The sequence below is a fragment of the Aythya fuligula genome, chromosome 19, assembly GCF_009819795.1.
Source record: "Aythya fuligula isolate bAytFul2 chromosome 19, bAytFul2.pri, whole genome shotgun sequence".
In the NCBI taxonomy this organism is placed as follows: Eukaryota; Metazoa; Chordata; class Aves; order Anseriformes; family Anatidae; genus Aythya; species Aythya fuligula.
In genome coordinates, this window is record NC_045577.1 from 1,861,730 (window position 1) to 1,886,733 (window position 25,004).

Here is a 25,004-nt window from a genome sequence, read left to right on the forward strand (position 1 = left end):
TGAGTGATTTGGATAACATCTACTTGATCAATGTCATCACAGCCACTGTTTTGCTAAGGCAGAATTAGAAACTGCTTTCTTTTGCCTAACACTTGCAGGTTTCCTTTGAAAATCCACCTCACCAAGAGAATGGTCTGAAGTGCCTTTTCTGAGAAATTGAGGTCTGTTATTTGATGGCTACCAAGCTTTGTCTTTCTGGATATATGCAGCAGTCAATGTGGAAACCTGGTTCCATGTGCTCTGTGTAGCTGCTGCTATCTTTGCCAATTCTGCAGTACCATTTATGTGAAGCAAAAATATTTTACAGTTTGAATTTCTGGTTCATGGAAAAGAATTCTGAAAAAGTTCCTTTCAACTACTACATATCAATAGGACACTTGGGAAAGTCTGTATCTATTCACTTCCCACCTTAATTCTAGTTTTAGCTAACCAGATGCCAGTATGTATTTTGGGAGATGATGTCTGGCACTTAAAGGATTAAAAGAAACCAGAGCTTTACAATGAAAAACTGACCTGTTTAGTGTGTTACCTGGACTAGAGATGAATGGCATTAACAATGACTTTGGAAGTATAAATATGAGCTTGGGTGGCCTGGTTGGTTGACATGGAGGGAAGTGAGGCTATTTACAGAATAGCGAGATTAAAATACAGGCTGTTCTTTGTTTGCTTTTATATAGCTGTTCTTGCATACAAATCCACAATCACACACAGTGGCTTTCCCTTTCTAACAGTTTGGATTTTCTGGAACCATGTGAGGGAGAAATGCACAAGCAGCCTTTTGAGTTGTCAGATTGGTATCTGAAGTGGCCGTGCAGGACAGCAGTCTTCACAGATGGAAACCTCTAAGTACAGTATACTGCTAGCCATACCTCAGCATTTTTCTTCCTGATGGTTGAGTGGCAGCTGGAATGGTTGTCATTTTTCCAAATAGGAAACTGTGATTTGTGAAGAAATAACATATTTGACAAGGGAACTTAAATTCTACTTTGCCAGCTACATGGAATTTCTACAGGCATGGTCTGTCTAAAGAAGGGTTTAAGGCAACAAGGTGACTTTGGAAGGAAAGTGTTATCTTGAGCTAGTGTCTTAATTGTACATGATACAAACACCATACAAAAATCTGCCTAAACCTTTTGAGACATAACTCCATCACCAGCCTTTGCTTGAAAGCCTGTACATTAAAGTACCAGGGTTGAATGACTGTGAAAGGACTTGGCGAGCTGAAAGCATGGCACACGATGCTTCCTGCCATCGTATCCTCTCTCTGCCAGTGCTTGCTGTCTACTTTACGCATGCATTCTGGAGCTGGAACATGGTGACCTTATTCCTGGGCATTGAGCCATACGGATGGAGGGAGGCCAGCCTATACCCATGAAGGGACTGTGTAACACGCGGCCTCTGTTGCCCAAGCAATTTCTCTTGGACACAGTACACAATCCAACCCTCACAAAGGCAATTTAGTGCCTGGGTAGGTGGTTCCTAATCTGTCTAATTTGCTGTCATGCAGCCAATGTGAGTTAATTAGATGATTCAGCAATTGTCGTGGTTCCCAGTTAATGTGCTGTAAACCCTGCTGTCCTAAGTTTCACTGGAGCTGAATACCTTTGCTTCTGTGAATGCTGTGCTTCCCGCTGCCTTTTCTGATCTCCTCTAGCATTCCAGTAAATAATCAAGTCTCTGAAGTTACAGAATCTTTATGTAGCTGTTTCTAGATTGTTGAGAATTTCTAATAAGCCAATGAAAAGCTTTAGGGAACAAGTTTTCCTACAAACTTATTAATGTGCCAAGACACTACTATTTTTACTCATATGCAAACATCTGTGAGAAATACTCTGGTATCTCTGATCACTTGAAAGGGCACTAGTACTCCTTCTTTAAGGATACTTGCCTTCTGGCAGAAAAAGTAGATTTATTTAATGTTTGTCTTAGTTCTAAAATTATTTGTGCATTTTTCCTTCCATTGGACTACTAAGAGAAATTTCCCTGACCACAAGTTTCTTGTATTAATAGGAAGTAGAAAATGAAGGAGTGGCACGAAGACTTTTCAGGTGTTCTAAGAAAAAAATCTCCTTGTTTGGCTGTTCAACTATGGGACACCAATCTCCCGGCAATTCTAAAATTCCAAGATAGCAATAAATGTGAGCAGCTTCAATGTACTATCTTTGATCCAATCCAGCAATGTCCTCAGAGAACGAGTCTGACAGTCCCTGTGTTTTCAGTCACTGATCTCTGACAGAAACAGTGTAGAAGCACATGGGTCCATTGCTTTGTTTTTAATTCTCCATCTGTACTTCAAGAGTCCATGGGTCATCACAGTCTAGCGATGAGATTCCCAAACATCTCACCAGAACTATGTAAATTAAGAGCTAGCACAACATTATAATATTTGAGCCTTAGACAAAATTCCAAGTTTCCCTCTGCATCCTTTGCTCTGTAGGCTAAGATACAATCATTTTGTATTAGAACTTAGTGCCTTTAGATAAATCCTCTGTAGTCAGTTGCTTGCTAATAAATAAAGGGAAAAATATGTCTTCCACCTTCAAATGAGTTCCAAGTCACATCAGCAGCTTACAAAAAAAAGGCTCCTACTTCCTGAGGCTCTGGGAAATAGCACAAGAACTCTGCCAGGGCAGATTCTTTTGGATACATGATGAGATACACAAATATAAAGTTTAGACTGCTGTTCTCAGTCATGAATCACACTGGGGCCTCTTCTCTGGCAACAAAAGAATGAAAATGAAGTCTCTGCTGGACTTACAGAGAAGTTCCGTTAACGTACAGTTGTACTGTCTTAAGAACCAGTAACTGAGCTTGAATTTTCAGGACACAGACCCTCTCAAGTGTCCTGCTGGAAGAAGTTACGGAAAAATTAGATACTTTGCTGACTTGTTTAAAGAGATGCAAAGGTATAGCATAGTTGCAGCCACTATTCTTAGTATATAGACAGCTTGTCTAACAGCTCGTTGGTTCCAGTCTCCTGTTTTAGGAGATCTGGTTTGCTGTGAAACTGAGCCCTACTGTAAAGTAGAAATGCTGTTGCAGTCATTTTAGAGCAATTCACTGAAGAAACTCAGCACTGGAGTCCTACCCTTACAGGTTGTGGCAGCAGTTTTCACCTCTATTTTCTTTTGAACATTAACCACTTCAGCTGGTAATTTATTGTTTGACATTAAGAGAATTCACATCACAAAGCTGCTTTATTACTTAACCCCTGAAGTTAAGTCTCCTTAGCTTAGCTTCTCTCATCTAATTCCATACCTATCTGTGTGTAGGTTCTTTAGTGCCCCAAGACATCTCTCTGTTTCCCACTGTACTCACAGAAACAAGAGTGATTCAGTTATTTATGTGCAACTGATGCTCAAGATAATAAAACAGCATGAGTAGGACACATACAGACCTGTTCCTTTAGCCTGGTGTTTTCTACGAGAGAGGATGCTCTTTCTGCTAGACCTGTCTAATACTGTGTAGGCAGTACAATAGCTTACTAAAAGTAGTTCTGTGATCTTTTTAATAAAAAAGTTCTTAAGACTTAAATTCAGTATATTTTTCTCCAAGTTCTGTGGCTATGTGAAAACATTCAGACTAAATGCTTACCTTGACACTTAAGAGGAGTTGAGTGATCTAAAGTGCTAAGTAGAGATGTGCAGTTCTAAATCAAATTTCTTATGTTGTATGTTGTTTTAACATGTATTCGGTGCCTTAACTCTGTACAATCTAATGTTATCTATACTGTACCACAGGTAGTTTAGTGGGTAAGTGTATTTTAAGAGAAGTCATCAAGCTAGGCTACAGAAACTGTAGCAACGACAAGCCTTCTCAGTGTGAGTTCTCCTGCATGTTTAACTAATAATCCACTGATAAACAAAACCTGAAGAATTTAAAGACTATATAAACTTTTTAACTACGAATTGGGACTGAATGTATCCAATTTCCAACTTCAAAGGTTTGTGGCAATGAGATAAAGGTACAATCTCTTCTATGTTGTGTAAGTAAACTTCAAACTGGCCAGAAGTGTGTGTTTGTGAAAACCTATGGACTCTTATCTTTACTAGAACAAATTGCACTAGAAGGTATTAACTGAATGTAGTTTAGAAGGGTATTAATGGAATGTAGTCAATTATCCTTTATCCACTGGTACAGGGGGCTTGGAATGTGTCAGATTTGCAGTTAATGTTTAAGTCCAAAATAGCATGTGAACTTAAGCCTCATTCCTGCCTCTTACCTGAATCTAGAAGCTCCAGGTGCCTTATGCTGCTTTGCAGTTTGCAAGGTGTAGCACAGCTTCTACTTGAACACACATTTGCTTGCTGAATGCACCTGGTCCTGGTAGAATGGACTGAGGCAGAAGAGAGAGAGAGAGAAGAAAACAATGAAGGTAGAGTGCACCTCTCCAGTCTTCGGTTAAATAGAAAAGGAAGTTGCATGGAAAGCTGCACTGCCTTTTCCAAGGCCATAAATACAGTCTCTGGAAAAAACAGGACGTTTGTCTATGGTGGTAAATCAGCAGCCTTAGTACACTAAGAGCAATGAGGAAGCGGTATTGTTTTTTCAATAGCTTGTATGAAATTAGGTAAGAGATTTAAGCTACCCATATTACAAGCTAAAAATCTGCTGGAGCAGATAATACTTTTTTCCTGCTTCAATAAACAGGTATAGGTTAGAAAGAGGAACAGGAGCAATCCAATGAATCACAGAAGGGTTTGAGTTGGAAGGGACCTTAAATATTACCTAATTCCAACCCCCTGCCGTGGGCAGGGACACCTCCCACTAGACCAGGATACTGCAAGCCCATTCTTCATATCTAATCTAAAGGTACCCTCTTGTAGTTTAAAATTGTATTTGCTGATGCATTGCTATCCGCAACAGGGAGACTCCTCCATGCAGTATATAAAGCATACAACTGAATTTTGTCAGGGAAAGGAATACTAGTAGTTTTCCCTAAAGGAATACTAGTAACTTATTGATACAATGACCATGGTATTCTAGACAACCTGCCTTTGAGAAGAGCAGCATGGTAACAAGGGAAAGCTGATACTGCTCTCACAACTACATGTTGTAATGTACATACTTCAGGTCACTAATACTGGCATAACTAGTTATGACAAGATCAGTTCATCTTACCAGAAAAGCTTATTTTGACATTCTATCTGCTTCTATCTTTTAAGCTACAAGGGAGTTAATTATAGCACAGTAATTTTTCTAAGGCAGTAGAGCAGAAGGTAAGTTTCAGCTTTGTGCTTCGAAACTGCTGCAAATAAGTCGATTAACAGTGTTCCATGGAAACAACCTGACGTACTTATTTTCTTTGTGCTCATTTCTATGTTCTTAGAAAAGCACAAGCTTCTATAAGCATAATCAACACAAAGTTACTCAGGGTACTGTGTCATCTCAGCAGTGGACACCAACTTGCATCTTCAGTCAACAGGCACATATAAATCAAGCTTAATTAAGAGGAAAAGAACATCTTGGCAGGTTTGCTTTACTACTGGCACTGTTACAATTTAATGATCTATGCATATGGAAATGTGTGTATTCCTGCACTCCCAGTATAAGTTAGAGTTCTGCAAGATCATCCTGTAACAAAGTAAAATGTGGTCAGTGTAGAAGCAAGTATTATTCCCTCGTTATTTCCACAAAGGGCTGTTTATAAGCAGTTGCAAAGTGATACTACTCAAAGCAGAATAGCTATTGGAAAATTAGTCAGCTTTTGGAAAATTAGCAGTGATATAAATTTAATGATGAAACAACTCTACCATACAGATTATTTCTTGTGTTTTCAAACTAGTATCCCTGCTTCCCTGCTCAAAGTAACAGGATAAGACAAGTGTAGTTTTCCAGTAACGCGTATTGCATGGAAATGTACTGGATGAAAATGGAGGCTGTAATGCTGAGAGCATATTCTACTATACAGAGCCATTCTCTGGGCAATGCTGCATAATTTAAGAGTGGGTAAACATGCCTTCAGGGATAACAGAACACCAAACAGATTTTTTTTTTGTTTTTGTTTTTGTTTTTTAAATACACAAAAAAAATCAAAACAAAAACCAGAAAAAAGCCTCGAACCTTTGTCCAGTCATACACCTATTCTTCCCTGAAAAAAAGAGACAGGTACATCCAGATGTGCTTACTGAGTTACAAACCAGGTGACACAAAGGCCCTTAAGGATGAGTGTTTTACAGATAGTCTCCTTTCGGCCGGAAAAGAAAGGAAGTTGACGCCGTCTTCCAGTTCCAAAGCTCAGTGTCTTATTTCTGATCCTAACCCTAGAGCAGTATTTATTGATCAAACTGACTAAGCTTTTTAGGTCGATGAGCTCTCCGCAAAGCAATTCTGTTCTCCTCTCAAGCCTCTGCAGGGGCCAACAACTGGTGCTTAACCACTGCTTCCACTGCAGAATGTCACCTGTCCTCCAGCTGGCCCAGGCGTTCTGGGACACTTGCACTTCTCAGAGCAGCGCTGCTGTGGGGGCACCCAGCAGAAGTGCTGCAGTAACACAGCAGCGCAACCCCCGCTGGGCTGTATGCTTTCTCAAGTCCCACCCAGGTCTTAGTGACAAAGCTGAGCATGAAACCTGTACCACCAAAACTCCTGCCCTTTAATGAGGACATCTATGGGAAGGAGATGTGAATCTGGTGACCTTGAGGAAAGGTTGGTGTCTTCCAAGTCCAACTCATCTCACAATCCTTTTGTTCCCCAAACAGTTGAGCTTCCATCCACCATTCACTGTCAGTCTAATCTGTTCAAATAATTACTGCTAATTTGGGCTAAAATATCCCCCTTGTGTAACCCAAACTACCACCACCAATCCACCTGAAGAATTATTTTTTTTTTTAACGAAGGATCATCTGGAGGCAGATCACTGCTAAGAGTATGCATACTGCAAGGCAGACAGGAGCTCTGGCAATGCAGTGCAGTGCTCCTTTTCTGATGACAATTACGCCTACAAGACAAGAAAAAGACTGAGGCAGTGCTTTGGGGCAGTGTTTCATGCTCAGCAAGTTCGCAGAGGGAAGGAATGCAATTCTATAAATCACTTGTACTGTATTTCTGTTTCTAGACTTGAATGAATTTCACTTTTCCTTTGTGGGTCAGCATAGTAAACATTAAAGAAAAGGACTATTTTTATAAATCTCTTTCACCAATAGAGAGGTCTGACCTGCAGCCACCAGATGGACTTAATTATCCATAGAGGACAGAGTGTTTATTTTTACACTAAGATTACATATGATATTGAATAATACAAAATATGGCCTTTGAACTATCTAAACCTTAAATCCTATCACCAAATTCCATAAGTTAAGTAATACGGTGGACAATTCCATCCTTCTTCCTAATAAGTCTCCCTCTCAAAAGAAGTTACTCAGAAATAAATTTCCAAATGAAGTACAGGAGATCCTTGTGGTCTAATTACAGAATACTTTACAAATCAGGAGGCATCTTAAATATTTTTTAATAAAGTGAGCTGTACGTACTCACTAGCTAAAAAAGCCTACAAATGTAAAGTAAATGGAATGCTCTTTGGACATGAAGTTGCTTCCTCATGTGATGCTGTACCCAGTACACTTGGCTTCATTTGGCTTCTGTGTTGTGGTTTATATGCCAGCCACTGTTCTGAACTGTACACAACACCGATATTTGCACTGTAACCTTGATTCATTTGCCACTGATTGTAACCCAATGCTACGGACTTCTCTGTATATAAAACCATAACCATGTCCCATTTGCTTCCAATAGCACACAATAAAGGCTTATCTCTGTAAATGGGAATTATGTCCTTATGACTCTTTTTTTAATTATTCTTTTTGTCTTCAGCGAGGAAATTGGCTTTAAGGTTTTTCTGAAGCCTGGGGAGCCAAACCACAGAAGTCCATTCTGCTTTAGGCAGGAGGCTAAGACAGGCTTCCAAGGCTGCGGTCTGATCAGAGGCGATTGTTAGCAGAGCTGTGTCATGGAGATGGAAACGTAAAGCACATTTACACCGCCTGTACCGAGCGGAATGCCTTCCGTCACAGAGGTGAATAAAGCATGCAGGACTAATGTCTGACACACACACTGACGTGAAGGGCTGCTGCACAGAAACACCGCCTGGTGTTAGCCAGTGGCAGCAGTAACAAAAGCTCAGGAAAGGCTGTGATGAGACTAGCCAGGAAAGCAAGCTGTACTTCAGAATAAAAACATTCATTTTCTAGCATGTAGTTAATTGGTAAAGTGGGATAGTGGGATGCTTATTTTCTTAAAATATAAATTACACAAACGAAGAACGAGTTAAGTTCTTTCTATAACTTCTATTCTTGTTGCTATCCCTTCACTGCATTTCCTAGAACATTCAATTCTCATGGTCCTGGTTTGCCCTCTGAGGTCTGGAGCAAACCCAAGCCACTTCCCTGTCCACAGCCACTGAAGGCCCTGAGGGCAGAGGGAGAACTGTGTGCCTGTTTGCTTGAGGCTGAATCCCACAGCAGGCTTTACTGAACATGTGTATGTCCAGGTGTCTGCAGTTAGAGAACACGCTTTTAGTCTAGAAACCAAGATAGAGAAGGTGTTTTACCAGATGGCCTTACCTTTCCTTCAAAGTCTTTTCATGGTCTTTAATTCAGCTTTTCAAGTCTAAGTGCAGAGCTCATTAATCAAATTCAGAGGAGTTCAACCTCGAGGAAGGTTTTAAAACCACTGTGAGCTGACTATAGTTGAGAGCGCTCTTAAACATGAGAATTGTGGAAACCCACAGCTTAGCATGTATGGCACTGGGAGTAAGATGTGGTGTGTGACTTCTGTACTCAACAACACAGTGGGCAGCCAGCTGAGTCTGCTGTTGTGAGGCAAACAAGTCAGTTGTGCACATAAGAGCTACTGAGGGACCTCTGTGCCAAAACTGACTAAACCATGTTTCCTTTTAAAAATGCAGAGCTGCATCAAATATTTAGCAAGTAAGAGCCATAAAGAACTGGCCTTAGCCATTTAAGAAAACACCATTAACACTTGGCTGAAACAGAGGCCGCTTTACCCTATACACTGACATCATACCGTGCCTCTGTACATGCTGCCTGGCTTACCGAGAGGTCATTCAGAAAGCTACCTCAGGATTAGCATCGCAGAGGTGCCAGGAAGGCTGACAGCTCTTCAGCCATAGCCTGACAAGTGCTGTTCAGTGCCAGCTACAGAAATGCCCTGGGCCCGCTCCAGGAGCTGGCGGATAGCTGTGGCCTCAGAGGAATGGAACAAGGGGTAGGCAGGAGAGTGGCACGCAGGAGACAGTATGATTTGGTTCCAGATCAATAAGGGAGGCTAGCACGCCACCCTTCCTCCCTGTGAAACTGCCTGAGGTCGCCGACAGATGTTCCCTGTCCTGCTGTAGCTAACCTGAACTTGTCGAGGCAGCTGCATGGAGCCTTGCGTAGAACAGGAGGCTGCTCATCGTGGCCCCATGGACACAACACTGCTCCACCTACTCCCCGCCAAACAACCAAAAGGAACCACAAACGAGCACCCAAGTCTGTCTGCTTTCTCTCTGGGTAACGCAATGTCTTTACCACGCCAACACCCAGTGCCACCAGCCTGGGGCTAAAGGCAGGCAGGGAACTCTTCAGCAGCCCACAGTCGCTGGACTGCACCAGCCTCATCCCTTGCAGGCACAGCACCGAAGGGACCATGCGGCAGGAACCAGCTTCTTAATGGGCAGGAAGCCCGGTTTCTCTTGCTGCAATCAGCATCACCTTGAAGAACTGTATTTGATACAAACAAAGCTGAATAAATGATTTATTGACTGATGTCCATGTAACTAGCAACCCAGCTTGTCGCTTCCACATGGCCTGATGCATCTCTAAACCTGCCCCAAAATGCAGAGAACCAGCTCTAGTCTCACTGTGCAATAAGCACACAACACCAAATAATGCACATTCCGTGTCCTACTGCCTCTTAACTTATTGATGCAGTTTGATTTATCTAGGCATCAGTTCCCTTTCCTCATGAATACAGAACAGGTCCCAGCTGCAAATTTTTGTCCCAGGCAGCGGGGATGCCAGTGGCTCCTATTTACTCAAGAGCACGCTCGCAGCCTGTGTACAGCAGCCACTAAACCATCCCTCACGGTGGTCTCCTCTAATGCTGGTCTGTTTCAAAAGAACTGGAAAATGGTAAGGAAAAGCAGTTAATGCAGAGTGAAGTAGAGATCTTGATAGTGCCTCAAATAAGGATGTCTGCCTTCCCCAGGCTCACAGATACCTCCCACAAGGCTGCTAGACACAACTCATGTTGCCAGGTTTCCTTGACAAAAGATCAGAAGGCTCTTGGTTCAGCGTTCAGGTCTCTGAAAACTTCCGAAGCCAGCAGTCTGAGCCACACCTTGCCAGCAGAGATGGGCAGCTTGGTTACAGCCCCCACGTGTCACCCGCTGCAGATGTAAGCATGGGAGCAACCTGTTTTGTTCTGCAGGGAGCCGGTAAGAAGCCCGACCACGGAGCTACCCGCTGGATGCCGATGTAGTCCTCAAAATGTCATCCAACACACAACTTTAGCACTCTGCATCCGGCCCACCACCGAGCCCCTGCCCTCCCCAGTGCCACGCAATCTCCCTCACCACTGCACAGCTCCCAACCAGAATTTGAGGCTTACTCGAGTACCACCCATCCTCACGGGGCTAGCTGTCAATAAATCACAACAGTAATTCCTTCACCATGCCTGTCCCCCCTGCCAACCTAGCACCAATTCTTTCTGAACAGCACCCCTGCTGCGAGATGAGAAATGTCACCTCGCTTAATTGCTCACCACTTAATGCTGACTTTGGTCCTCTGCTGCAGATTGAGTTCCAGCAAGTCAGCTAGAAAGAGCTCTTTCCCTCTTGCCAAGCTGTAAATTATCTTTGCCTTTTGTCAACCCAATCCTTGGTACTCCACTGAAAGAAACTGGAGCTGCTAACATTTTCAGGGCCCTGAATTCATCCCCATTTTGGGGTATACATTCCAGCAGATTTGTAAAGGTACAAAAAACCTGCGTGTACTCCTGTCACAGCAGTACAAAAAGGCCCTCCCTTGTTCCAGATACGAACACAGAGCAAAAACCTGAAGAGGCCTCTGGATCCCCAAAAAGGGTCACACACCCTAGCGCAACTCACACTTCCCTCTAGTGCCCCTTCCTTAGGTGCTGACACACACCAAAGATAGGATTTCCTGCTCGCAGGAAGAGCACATTCAGCCCCCTGCTCATTAGAAGTTATTCCAAAAGGATTTTTTTTAAACTAGGCAATTCTGATTACAGCAGAAGACAAACTACAGCTCAAGCAAATCAAATTATGTTGCCCTCCAAAGCAGTTCCAAACTCCTACATGGTGACACTGCAGGGCTTGGTGTAGCAGAATCACTGCATGCAGCACAAAGAGCCTGGGGACGGGGCTATCAGCTGCAAAATGCAGGTCAGTTATCCCTGTTTTAATGAAAGATGCTGTTAAATGCTGAAGATACATAGCCTGCAGCCTGGGGACTGCAGAGATCTGTGGGTGCCTCAGTTTCAGCAATGAATAAACAACTCCGAAAGACAAAGGTGAGACCCAGTCCCAGTGACCAGGTAAGTATGAAGAGAGCTTTCTCCATCTACTGTTAGTTACATTTACTGTTAAGACAGTTATTCAAAAAACCTTTCTTATGCTGGTTTCTTAACCAGATTTAAAAAGGTTGAAAGTTTGAAATGTTTAAAACCCCAGACGAGTAGCCTGGTCCAAAGTGACTTTGAGGGCTTCATTTCTATGTGGTCTAAGAGGAAAGGTGCTTCAGAGAAAGCCAGGAGGCAGTCTGCAAGCCTCAGCTCCACCTGCCAGCTCTCATTCAGGGCAATTAATCTCAGGAAGAGCGAAAGCAGAGCCCTGTCGGCACTGTGCCTGGCTGACGAGTGATTGCTCCTACACAACAGCTTCGTACCCAGAGACAGAAGGCACAGAAGTCAACAAACCACACCAGTGATACCACAATGTAATAAAATAAAATAAATAAAATCTCTCCCTCGTACCTCTAACCGTACAGAAAGCTGAGCATCACAACTTCTTTGCCATTATACCAATCTTTCCTTCACTAATTTTTCTCTGCATACAGCTGAGCTCCTTAAAGGAGGCATCTGTTAGAACACTGACAGAAGCCCAGTGGAACCAGTCCGCCAAGGCTGGGCTGCATGTCCGAGAAGCTATCTCAAGATATTTTACGCTCTATTTATTCTCTCACCTTGCTTGCTATGTTCACGAAGGGCACAAGGGTTACTCAGGGCTGTCTGGGACTACAACTGCTTTGTTTCATTACTGGAACAAAGTACAAATTAAACACCTGAAGGAAAGACAATATCCTCCCCGCAAAACTTACAGAACAACAAAACAGGCCAGACTAGCGCACACTCAGACTAGGAAAACAAAGCAGTGTTCAGGTGAAAGATGACGAACAAGTTAAATTCAAACATGTTAAACAGATCTCCCTGGGAACAAATGAGTAAAGACTTGGACAAGATTTGCAGCTTCCCAGTTATGCTACTCACCACTGGCCTTCTCACTCTGCCCTACCCATGTGCACCAGCAGTACCTGCGACATCTAAAGACATTGAAATGAGCTCAGAGCAGGCTGCTGAGCAGCTACCTGACTCTAAACTCAGTCTTTTACTGTGCTGCTGAGACTGACGGCACCCAGGAGCTCTACAGTTTGCTGTTCATGCCTGTACTAGCAGCAGCCATCTCATTCATAATTCACAGAAGTCTGGCACGGGCTTCCATAGCCCCTCTGGCATGCTGGGGTTTTCACCGTACCATGCAAAAAGCACTTTAAGGAGATGCACAGTCATCACCTCTTAGGAACACTGTCCCTTCCCCTCTGTGCTAGACAAGATCGTGTTCCACAAGTGATTCTCAGTGGGATTATGCAGCAGCCCTACTACGTCCCGGGCCGGTGGAGAGCTCAGACACACACTACTCTGTTAAAGCCTTCATTCTTCTCCTCTTCCCTACCCATTTGATCTGGTGCATTGTTATTAAATTACCATAAAACAACTTCTTTAAACTAGTACAAGCCTTCAGGGCACAGAAGGCATTAAGTCACTTCCCTCTTTTCTTGTCAGCCAAGAACTGTGCCAAAACCACAATGGGTTTCTACAGTATTCTAAAAGAACTGATAAAAAACTTTCACACTGTGAAAGCTGATAGCAAACACAGCTCTCAGCCTCATCTCAGCAAGTATTTTACTGCCTTTTCTCATGCACAGAAGCTGAGTGAAATCTGCAGAATTTTCTTTTCCCTATATGAGATCAACTGGTCACACAACAGATCAGAAAACCTCATCAGGAATCATTCCAGTGTCACCTCCCAAAGTTCATTTATCAGTGTGGCTCTGAGGCCCCCCCTTACCCTGGATCACAGACAACTCTGTGCATTAACAGATGCTCACAGCAGGGAGTTTAAACACACAACTTTGATGTATTCATGGTTTTACGCTAACTGCGCACTCTGCATGAGGGCTTCTGCTTCCTATCTGGCAGGCTGCAAATTTCATCACTTCTGCACCTTCTGGCGTCTTGAGAGTCCGCAGCGGCTGTGATTCTACCTGAAGCACTACAGAACCTTGCTACAAATCAAGACATTTGTCTTATGAGCTGTTGATTAGGAGAAACTCTGCAACCTTGGAACGAAAACAGTGTGCTCATTTCTATAAACCAGCCGATACTCTACTTACCACCTCTGGAGACAGCCACGTACAGAGTTACCTGCACATGGAAGGCCCATGTGGCAGGATCACAGTAGAGCAAACAAACAACTTAGGTCACATCACACGAACTAACTCATCACTAAAGCTGATTAAAAAATACTTTTGTCTTAACGTTTTAATTAAGCTGATTTTTTTAATCATATTCTTTTTTTTTCACTGTAACATGATAAAATGTTGCTCTAGTATGCTCTGCCTCATATCTAAAGCAGTACTCTTAAAGCAAGAGAGCAGCAGAAAAACTTATCAGTACGCTAAGCCAAGTCTAAGATGTACTACAAATACATCTCACAGATTTACTTCATACATACTTAAATTTAATCACACTCCATCCTAGCAGATCTTTTTCATACAAGGCTATAACAACACAGCTTTCAGAACAGAAACTCACAGGACACTAACATGGAATGTCCTAGTCTTGTAAATACCCCCTGGTTATCTCACAGATTGTAGATTTTGGATTTGCTAAAAGGAAATGAGGGTTCACACAGAGGCTTTTGCTAACGCTGGGCACCTACTGTCCTCAGATTCCTTGGAAAACTCCAGACCTAATGATTTGAGCCTTTGAGAAGAGCCTAAGCACACATTAAAACTGTCTCTGCTGCTGCAGACTAACGAATTGATTCCATAACAAATAAACATCAGGCCACGGTTTTCCTTCTTCAACTCTTCTCTGATATCCAGAATTAATATGATATGCCAAGCAGACTGAATAATACGCGTAGTAAGGACAAGACAGCACCAAGATAAATATTATCTTGAAATCTGCATCTCTGGCTGGATGCTGTTTGGCATCCTGACAGATCCTGTCTTTTATAGTTCCATTGCTTGAATTGCCTAATTGCTGAATTTTATTGAAATAGATTTTAGCTCCCTGCAAGTATGGCAAACTTTTAATTAAGCATTAAAAGATCATTTAACAAAGATCATTTCTGTTAAGAATCTTGTTATTTAACATTGCTCTTTAGAAGTCTTGCAGGGTCCAGAATTTTTACAGTACCATCTGCAATAATTTCATCTATGCCAATTTGGGCCAAATCTCATAATATAATTACTCAATTAAAAACAAAAATAATTTCAAAGAATTGCTTAACAAACTGCTTCTGCAGTTCTCAGAAGATCTGATAAATCATATTCGCCTCCCATTACCTCAGGATTAGAAACAAGAAAAGTTCTATTTACAGCAGCTTGTACCCTATAGAAATGCATCTGTATGCATTAGATGTGAAAACACACAGGCTATTGATTTTTTACCTGTAAAAAATTAATTTCTGCATAGAAATAGCTTCCTTTTACACACCTGTACAACCATTGTCTCAGTGATTCTACGATTTACAGGGGTAGGGCTTTTTTCTTATTCCAGCTTTCTTTACCTCCAGCCTCAGAACACAGCTGACACTCAGCAGAGCCCACAAAGGGTGGAGGAGACCAGGATCTGCCTCACCCTGCGCAGCAGCCAGCGACTTCCCTGGGTTCTCATCGTGGGCACAATGGCACTGCTCATAACATCACGAACCAAACGGTTTGAGCACACGGCGCTTTGCCAGTTCTCAAGTGCTAGTTCAAAGCTTGTCACGTTAGGAGGCCTCAGTTCACCTCTCAGCAAAGCTGGCACAAGAGAAGAACAAACCTAACTGCAACTGTGACAAAATGACATAAAAACAACCCCCTGCAACAGCAGGTGCTGATCCCGCACCACACGAAGTCCCAACCCCTTCCTCAACCCAGGGGGCCTACAGAGGACAACGCAATATAAATGCCATGTAAGTTAGAAAATACGTGTACATACGTGTCTTTTCCACAACAGCCATTAATGCCCTGCCACGTTCAGCACGCTTTTCCTCTGAAGCGCGACCACCCGAGGCCCTGCCCCACAGCGCCCGCCGCGCCTCACTCACCACAGCCCCGCAGCTCACAAAATGGCGGCGGAGCGGGAGCCCTGTGGGCGACGCCTTAGCACCTGCCTCACGAGCTGCCGTCTCCCATAGGTTGCTCCTGCCGCCAATCAGCAAGCGGCCTATCAGAGGCCGCTCTGCCACACGCGGGACACGCCCCCCTCCTCAGGCGGGAACCGGGAGTGCCCCTGAGGGGGCGGCGGCCCCGGGCTCTCACTGCCCCTCCCTCAGCCATGTGTGAGGCTCCAAAGTGAACTCGGTTCCGCTTAGCCCGTGTTCAGCAAGACCTTACGCCATTGTAGAACACGACTTTAAACGCTACAAATATTAAAGATGCTTTCTTAAAACATAGTCATACCTAGTCCATGCTTTCCCACCATCTCTGTGACTGGACTGCAGCTGAGTGCCTGGATTATCCTCAGAACAGTCCTTCAGCATGGGATTACACTTTATTTCATTAGCATGCAGAAAATGCAGCCAAATCAAATTCTCATTCCTCAAAGTCATTTTGGACACGTAGCTGTAAATTCTAGTAAAACTCTAAAGGTTTTTGTACAGTCTTTCATTGCCCTTAGGGATAGTGTTAGGGTTAGGAAAGATAATGCACAGTAAGAAAAAATAAGGCGGAGGGCGGGGATCTAAACTAGAAAGCAATTCTTGCTGTGTACACAATGCCTTATTTTCATTATTATTTTTTGATTTAAGCAGAGCCTTCATGCAGCTGGTTGCCATTAGCCTCCTCACTCAGTCATAGCGCAGCACGCGGGCCGGCATGTCCAGGGACTGCCGAGCAACCCAGGCCGATTAAGCTCTTAAGTGAGGCACCTCCGTGAAGAGTCTAAAGTTAGGTTGGATGAACACGAGCCAAGCTGTTGAACAGATGGAGTGAAATCCTCCTCTTGATAACAGGAACTTTATATCACTGCCATGGATAAGAAGGGCAGCTAAAAAAAGTCAAGGAGATGGTTATATAAATTTCAAGAAGGCTTACCAGCAACACTTAAAGGTAAAGATTTTGATAGATCTAGAATATTCACTTCCATCTGAAGACCCTGCACAGCCAAGAAGCAGAAGATCTGCAACAGAAAGGAGATCGTAACACTGGAGCTACCAACGCTACAGAACCCTAGGAACACAATGACGCAGCACAGAACATGCAAATCTGGAGCCTGGGCCACACCAAACTCTTTTAAAAAAGTGGCACTTATTTTCAGTTTTGTGCACAAAGCCAGCTGAGAGGCATATGTGAATAGAAAGATAATTAACTACCAGGAGATAACTAGACATCTTATTAATGCCAAAAATGCTAACTAATACATTCATTCTTTGCTTACATGCCTGTAAATACAAAGCTTATAGCAGCTTTGACACAATGTGTTTTTTTTTAACCTTGCTAATACATAGTTTCAAATATCTGTAAATTCATCTTCCTCATCTTCAAAATGACCTGTTTCCTTGTATTTCACATGTAACTAAGATTCAGAAGATATGCCTCTCAATGGAGGATCCAATTTTCTTAATTAGTTGTGAATATTTTAGATGGAGTCAGATGTGAAATATACTGGTAACATTCATTTCTGAGCATCAAAATCCACATTCCATGGCCATACTAAAAGGAATATATGCTGCATGAAGTTTTTAGGTTATGTTTACTTAGTGGAATAAAGCAACTTTTCCCCTCCTTTAAGTACCTAATTTTTGGAGGAAAGGAAGCTATACTATTTACCATTCCCCTTGGGAAAGGCAAATGGATTAATTCCTTTGGTCTTTGGTTGTTTCTTCTTCCCCATCTTTCACCTATTTGCCTTCAAACTTTCTCGAAAAGGTGTAATTACTGAGAAACTGCAGAGCTGAAATTGCCAAGGGATACCAGTCTGTGAAAGACAAAGCAGCAAAGACTACACGCAGCCTTATAATACCATTCTCTTACAGCAAAGTATGGTTAGAAAAATGACAGTGTGATAACAGCTTCCCAGAGTAGGGCTGCTTTCAGAGTCACCTTTAGTCATTTTGGTGACAAAAATACATTTTTACTCCTTGTTATCTCTGCAGAACACATGCAGTTAGGGGAGCCTGATCTGCACTGTGACCCAATTAGTGCATTCATCCGGTTGCACTGCTAAACCCTACATTCAGCTATGACTAGAAGATCCTAGTGAAGATGACGTGAACAACACTTGACCCCACAGAATTTATGTTCCTGATGATAAGCAGAGCTAGGCTACATTTATTTTGCAGATCCAAGCAGAATTTGGAGGGTCATGGAAAAAAGCGTTCTAAATTGGACATATTTGAGAAATACTGAGTCACAAGCCTCAAGCTGCACAAGGTCATTTTTGCAGTTTCTTTTTTCTAAGCAAAACCTAGATTTTATTATATAAAGCAGTGTTGGCAACATGAAGAACATGCAGTCCTTTTTAGCAAAGCCCTTTGCAGCATGAATATAGTTTTGGTCTTACAGAATCTTGCAGATCCTAATGCTTCTATTTTAAGAAGAAAATTGGTTTCATATTGCAAAATATTTAATGAATTTCCTGTTAAAATGAAATGAAACAACAAAGTAGTTATACAATTTTACTAGTTTATATTTCAATTCATAAAGTATACACACTGCAACTATGCTACCACAATGTCCACGCATCTAATATTGATGGAGTTACAGGTTTTGTTTTGTTTTGGTATTAAACAATAGAGATAATGTATGCAGTTAAGGAAAAAAGCTTGGACATAGCATGTTCTATTCTGTAGTTACAGAGTACATTAGCTAGCATTAGTACAGTAAACAAGAAAAAGGTAGAAATACAAAATAAACCAAATATCTTTATATACAAACCAGTGCCTCTTATTGTTACCAGCTTATACTCACACTGCACACAAAATTTATCCACTGATGCAATAGATACTTCAGCATAACACAAACCATTATAAATTAAAAAAAAATTACAAGGTGCAAACTCCATTCTACAGCTTTCTGGTGAGAACTCAAGACAATCCAAAGAATAAGAAATCCAAGCACGTTTAGCACCTATTAGTGCAACTGCATCGAGCGTGGAAAATGACCTACACAACCTCTGAACATGTTAACAGGGAAGCCAGTTGGACAGCTATAGATGCTCGCAGCTACACTCACGCAGTGATTTTTGCCTCATATATATCTCAGTTTATTGTTTCTTTGTCCCATTCATACCTATGTGCAAAACTAAATCCTGGAAGCTTTCTCAGAGCTTCACAGAAGGCCTGCTACAGCCAGTTAAAAACAAAACAAAACATCAACAACAACAAAACAACTAAAACAAAACAAAAATGGACAAAAAGAACAAACAAAAAGACTTAATTGTCAGACCATCCACATAACTAGTACTTATTAGCAGTTCTGGTGTTGGGGATTTTAACGCTGTTGATATGTGGATCAAACAATATGACACAGAAGTGAAACGGAAATTTGCCAAGAATTCCGATTATTCTTGTCTAGCACTTAGACAAGGCTCCCAACCTCAGGTTGTGAATTTGTTTGGCAGTCCATGCCAAAAAAAAAAACAAAAAAAAAAAAACAGAGTTGCATAGAATTGATTAGTAACAGAAAGAAATGCCAAACACAGAGAGATGGATGCTGCATCTAACTAAACTAAAGTGGGGTTGCTCCGACAGGAATGCTGAAATCATCATCCCCATTCATAAAGCAAAACATGTCACCTCCTACTCTCCATATCCTACCTCTGGGGACTGCTTTCTGGCACTGATGTAGTTCTTGTTAAAGTTATCTTTTTTCTTTTTCTTTTTTTTTTCTTTTTTTTTTTCTTTTTTTTTTTTTAAACTTTGTTAGTGACACTTTTCCTTTCAAATAAAATATTAAAAAAGATTATAACTGTAAAAAAACCTATCATATGTAAACTTAACGATTAGGGTTTGGTAAGTTCTCGTACCTAGTCTGTGAAAAGCCTCCAGCCAGACCGCAGAATGGAGTGTTTCTCTGAAGAGCTTCAATCTAGCTACATCACCTGTTAAATATCAGTAGTATGAAGATCCCGTGTCTAGCAATAAAGCCGTTTTTGTGTTTCCATCTTTTTTTATCACTGACCTATTGAAATCCTGACATGCTGTGTTTCTATTGTATTTACATTCTGGTCCTCTCATGTCACAGAATTAAACATCTGGCCAAGGAAGGCAACAAAAGGTGTTGTGTTAAGAAGGTGTGTTTGACCAAACTGCTTTTCAACAAGTCTCTTTTCCTTGGACTCCAGTCACTGTTTTTATAGAGCTTATTGTTCTGTTGAACCATGTTTTCTTTGCAGCTTGTACTTCATTCAATGCCAGACCCAAATGGTGTTCCAAATCCTGCAAACAGAAGAGTAATTTCTTTAATTTGGTATGCATTCACAACACAAAGCTACAGGAGTTAAACTTAGAAGGCTATAGGACATCTACAATCTCTTGGCTACTGTAGAAGCTGAACGAGTCTTACATAAATTAGAAGTAATATAACCAGATTAAAAAAAAAAAAAAAAGCTTTGAAAAGCAAAACAAGCATTTGTCATTGCCCACAGTGAAACATGCAGCCTTCTTTAGTACATGTAAATCCATTAATTCTTTCTATCTGAGAAGGAGGTGTTCCCACAAAAAGTGGACGTTCCTACAGACTAATTTTTAAGTTTCTGTGAAGAAGCACTAACATACCAGTTTTAGGCTAAAAGAACAACATTGTCATATTTTACACTAGTACCTCAAATACCTGGAGTGCTTTTCAGTCATGTTTTAAGAAATATGTCTAGCATTTGTCACATTAGCTCTTCATTTAACATTGTGAGATAAAGAAATGCATGGTTCAGTAATTTGTCAGAACTTGGATTTCATCCAAGAAGTTGCAGAAGGTCAGTCAGTAAGTACTGCACTGCAGCTAGGCAAATGTCTGGAAGTTGTGGTAGCTGGTAAATACAGTTCATGCAATTTCAATTATTTTATCTGCATACACCAGGTTTCAGACAATGTTTGGTTAAATAAGCCATACAGGAAACAGCAGGTTACAGTTTCAACCAAGAGGATCTATTCCAACCCCTCTACAACAAACACACTTTTCCAGGAATGCAGACACACCATACACACTACAGAATGAACCCCCAAAGTATTACCTGTATTTTACATTCTGCTTCCACAAGCTGCAATTTGGTCTGGGCCAGCTCAAGCTCCATCTCCCTCAGCTGGTTTTTCAGCGTTTCCTTCTCCTCATCTGTGTCCTCATCTGAACCATCCTTGGCTGAACTAGCAACCTTCACACGGCCTTCTTTATTGAAGAACTCCCGGCAATGTTCACAGTCATCCACTTTTTGCTAAAGTAAATACCTGATTGTGAATGCTTGTACTGAAGCACTGACGATATTATCACAGCCTTTTCCTGCCTCTGCTCTGGCAGAGCAGCACAATGCAAGGGACCACCAATGGCCTGCAAACTCTTAACTACCAGGGAGCACAGCCAAGTAGGTTCCAGCCATGCCCAGATCTGTGGGCTGTACAAACACTCCTGTATTTTTGGTAAAACTGGCTAAGATAGTGGGCTCTGGAAAAGATAGCCAGAGCAATCTCCTCCAATAAAAAATAAATAAAATTAAATTTTAAAAAAAGACCCCTCGGAACAATTAACATTTATTACTGCACAGCATGAAAATGTAACCAATACAGCATTGGAGAAAGATGACAGCTGTCCATCCCTCCTCCAAGATCTCCCCCTCATAATCTTATTTCCAAAACTGTAAGTCAACAATGAATGCTCTTTCAACCATCATTTTAGTAATGACAAATTATATGCTTTCTGTTTATGATTTGGCTAAAAGATTTAAACAATGCAGACTGTGGTTCTATCTGGTCTCTTACCCGTATTTTCTCAATTTCAGCTTTATTTGCTGTTTGTTGCTTTTCCAGTCGCTCACTCAGCTGAGAACAAATCTGAAAGCAAAATTATGTTACCAGATCATTTATAAATGTACGTTTTCTCCAAGATGAATGCTAAAGCACAGGTAAGTGCTACAAGAATGTTAATATGGATTGTTTGAAGGCTCCGAGAAAAATCCGGAAAATTGGGATACTACATTAAGTTGTCTCATTCTATACATATTCTCCTATGCCTATAGGAAAAGGTGCAATTTCAACATAAGTTATTGGCCTTCTGTTTGGCCTTGCCAAAGGAATCCAAAAAGATTAGGAAAAGCATGGCTCTTCTTACTGTCTTTGGGACAAAAGGCACCAGCCAAGACCCAAAAACAGTACAAAGAAAAAGTCTAAAAAAACAAAAAGATGCACGAATTCACTCCCCTGATACCTGATGATCAGGTGCTTGAATTCTAAAGCAAAACCTTTGAAAAGAAAAAAAGACATCTTTTTTTTCTTCTTAACTGCAATTACCACCTGATTGAAGAAGTGAAGATTGGAGAGCTTTTATAATAAGGTACAACTTTGATATATGAGAGCCAACTTGAACAATGTTAGGCTGTCACCGAGGCAGTGGTGACTGGTGATCTACAAATACCTATGTCAGGGGTAAACAGAACTGGCTATCACTATCTCAGCAAAATAAACACAAAGCAAGAGCAAGTTTCCTGCTTAAAATAGATAAAACATCTCCTTGAATGCATGGCAAAGAAGTCTCCTAATGTTCATGAGAAAGTCTTGGGATTAGATTGCCAAACACATAATCTTTAAATTGTGCTTACCTGTTTGTAGTCACCAATAATAGAGCTGTTCTTTTTGATCTCTGACTCTGCTTTATCTAGTTCCCTACGACACATTTCCTTCAGCTGTAGGAAAAAAGGTAAAAGGTTTGTGACAAACTGAAAAAATAAATGGTTGGTATTTTCTCCTTCTCCTTAACCTCAATACTTTTTGCACAGGGCAGTACTCTATAGGGAACAAGGGTCTACCTCACCTACATGGGAACATGGAAAAGCTGGACTTTGGTGGCTCTCATTGCTAGAAAAATAACTATTTTAGAGAAGAAAGTATTAAATGTACTGACAGGTGAAGTCCTATGCTGCCTCTCTGTGCAGCAATCTCTGGCACAGTCTGCGCCTTCGCAAATTCAAGTTAAAAATTCACTACTCTATGAAGCACCTGACAGGAAAGCAAAGAATTCTGCTTTGCTGACGTCCTTTACACTACAGAAGAGGCACAAACATGACTTCGAACATTACGCTCTGCCCACGCTTGTCACTTTTTTTTCCCTCTCTCTCTGTACTGCACAGAAATGTGAAAATGACAGAAATGCCCCTAACCTGAGCTGATTCTTCTTCTAAGCGCCGCTTTTCTTCTTCTGCATCAATCAGCTTCTGCTTGGTCATTAGCAGTTCCTTATTCAGAGCATCTGCCTTCTCCTCCGCCTGAAACACAGAGAAGTTTACAGCACTAAAGAGATGCTTTCTTGCTGTGCTGATGCTGTGAGGCAGCCATGGGCGGAGGCTCCATTAGGGCACAACCAAGAAAACAGTCTTTTAATTCTTATTAATAAAAGTCTGTTCATTGTTACTAATAACAATAGCTGGATTATTGTGGTGTTGTTTTATTTTCATCATAAATAAATAAACATTTAATTGTAATTATTTTTCTGAAAAAGTACCATCTACAATGGCAAAGCAACAATAAATTATAATTAACAGAGTACACCACTATACTCCATCACCCCAAAAGCCTCTCCTGAATTGAGTGATTATTTTTAGCAAAACTGGAGTAGGGCTTGCTCCAAAGAAATCCAATTACAGAATTAAGCTTTGTTTTCTCATCCAAGCTGGAAGCTGACCAATACATTTTGAAGACAATGAAAGGTACAAAACAGCTCATAATGTGCAAGATCAATAAACAACTATAATCAGCTTAGACCTAAGTTCAATTTGCAAGCATCCAAACTTGTAATGCAAACAGAATTCATGAAAAATGTCTCTATAACATTAAAGACACACCTCTCTGACGCCTACCAATGGATTTGATACCACTTTAATGTCACCCAGAAAATGCATGAAAAAATTTATCTGCAAAAATAAATGTCAGACTCCTCTCTTTTAAGAAAAGAGACGTCCCACCAGAAAGCATACATTTTTTATTTTTTAACTTTTTTTGTAATAAAGCTGTAGAGCTGAAAAATCTTGTGCTCTTCATAAGTCACGCAAAAATACCTCTGCAAAGTAAGACATCTTTTTCCAGTCTTATACACGGCAGCCCAGTACTTCCCAACAGGTGTACGAATTCTACATAAAAATAGATCAATAACTCAACTGATATATAAAATGTTCAGAGAGTAGCTGTACCATTTCCTTTCAAAGGAAGAAAATCAGAAAGCGAATTTTAGTCCCTTAAAGTCCTGCTGATCCTTTAAAACAGATGGCAAAGGCAAAGAGAATATCCTTTCATTATACATGGTTTTTAAGGCTGTTTTAAAGTTAAAGATAACTGGGATGGTGAGAGTCTAGCAACAGCAGAAAAATGAAGCCTATTTGCTGGTCTAGTGCAAAGGTTATTAAGGAAATTCTCATATTCCCAAATGCTTTGCTTTGATCTTTTAGGCTGCAAGATTTCAGACACACCATGAAGGTATTAGAAAAGGTGTGTTAAACAATGTCCTTTGGTACTTTTCTTTCAGGACATCTGGCTAGTAGAATGAAACTTACCATTTCAGGTTCCAATTAGAAGAATTAATCAGGGTCCTAAAGTGGGATCAAACCTACCTATCTCCTCCTGGGGGATAACCTGAATGCTACCAATCGTTTACTATCTTTGAAGGCATCACTGTTATATATCCACTGAGGTATCTCAAAGATTATGCTTAATTTTGTTCCTCTCGTAGCTCTCCACTTCAACAAATCAATATAAAAGCATAACTGGGTTACATGTACTGAAGCAGCCACAAACAACTGCTAAAAACAGATACAAAAAGCTTCTTCAGTACATTTTATTTGCCACAGTTCACCCTCTGAGTGCAACTACTGGGCAGTCTGTGTAGCCTTCTATGAGCTATCTTTAATGAAGTAAAAAAGCATAGGTAATAGGAAGAGGACATAGCAATGCTTTCTGAAAACCCTGTATGGAACATACTTCTATGATTCCACATTTAACATTATAGAGCAGTAGATGTAACAAACCTGAAAGTCACAAAACAAACCTCATTAAGAGCAACATTCATCCATTAGCGTCAACATTTACTATGAATATTTTTCTAACACCAAGTTTCCAGGAGACTGTGAGAAACCTTAATGTTCTCTGCAGCAGGTAAGTTGAAATGCTTTAAAGCCCGTCAGCTCCTGCACTATATGATTTTTGAAAGTTATTTTCCTTTTTTTTTTCTGTACTTATCTCAGTACAGAACGAAAATGCCAAACACCAAGTACGTGAACTCTTCATGTCTCTAAGC

The 25,004-nt window shown here is 41.1% G+C and overlaps 2 protein-coding genes across 3 annotated transcripts in view; one reads left to right on the plus strand and one right to left on the minus strand.

Moving 5' to 3' along the window:
• The window catches only part of STRBP (spermatid perinuclear RNA binding protein), a 67,409-nt gene extending 59,637 nt beyond the window's left edge, over positions 1-7,772 (plus strand). The window contains exon 19 of one of the 2 annotated variants that reach the window (XR_004254047.1): positions 732-7,772. The gene's annotated coding sequence lies outside the window, so the exon portion shown is untranslated. The remainder of the gene's footprint in view (positions 1-731) is intronic. The other variant, XR_004254048.1, reaches the window with a different exon arrangement.
• An 11,671-nt stretch (positions 7,773-19,443) lies between these two features.
• The window catches only part of RABGAP1 (RAB GTPase activating protein 1), a 66,695-nt gene continuing 61,134 nt past the window's right edge, over positions 19,444-25,004 (minus strand). The window contains exons 22-26 of the mRNA XM_032200031.1: positions 22,879-22,983; positions 22,321-22,404; positions 21,485-21,556; positions 20,746-20,943; positions 19,444-19,954 (exon numbers count right to left, since the gene is read on the minus strand). Coding sequence (XP_032055922.1) covers positions 19,832-19,954; positions 20,746-20,943; positions 21,485-21,556; positions 22,321-22,404; positions 22,879-22,983 — 582 coding nt within the window. The 3' untranslated portion in view covers positions 19,444-19,831. The remainder of the gene's footprint in view (positions 19,955-20,745; positions 20,944-21,484; positions 21,557-22,320; positions 22,405-22,878; positions 22,984-25,004) is intronic.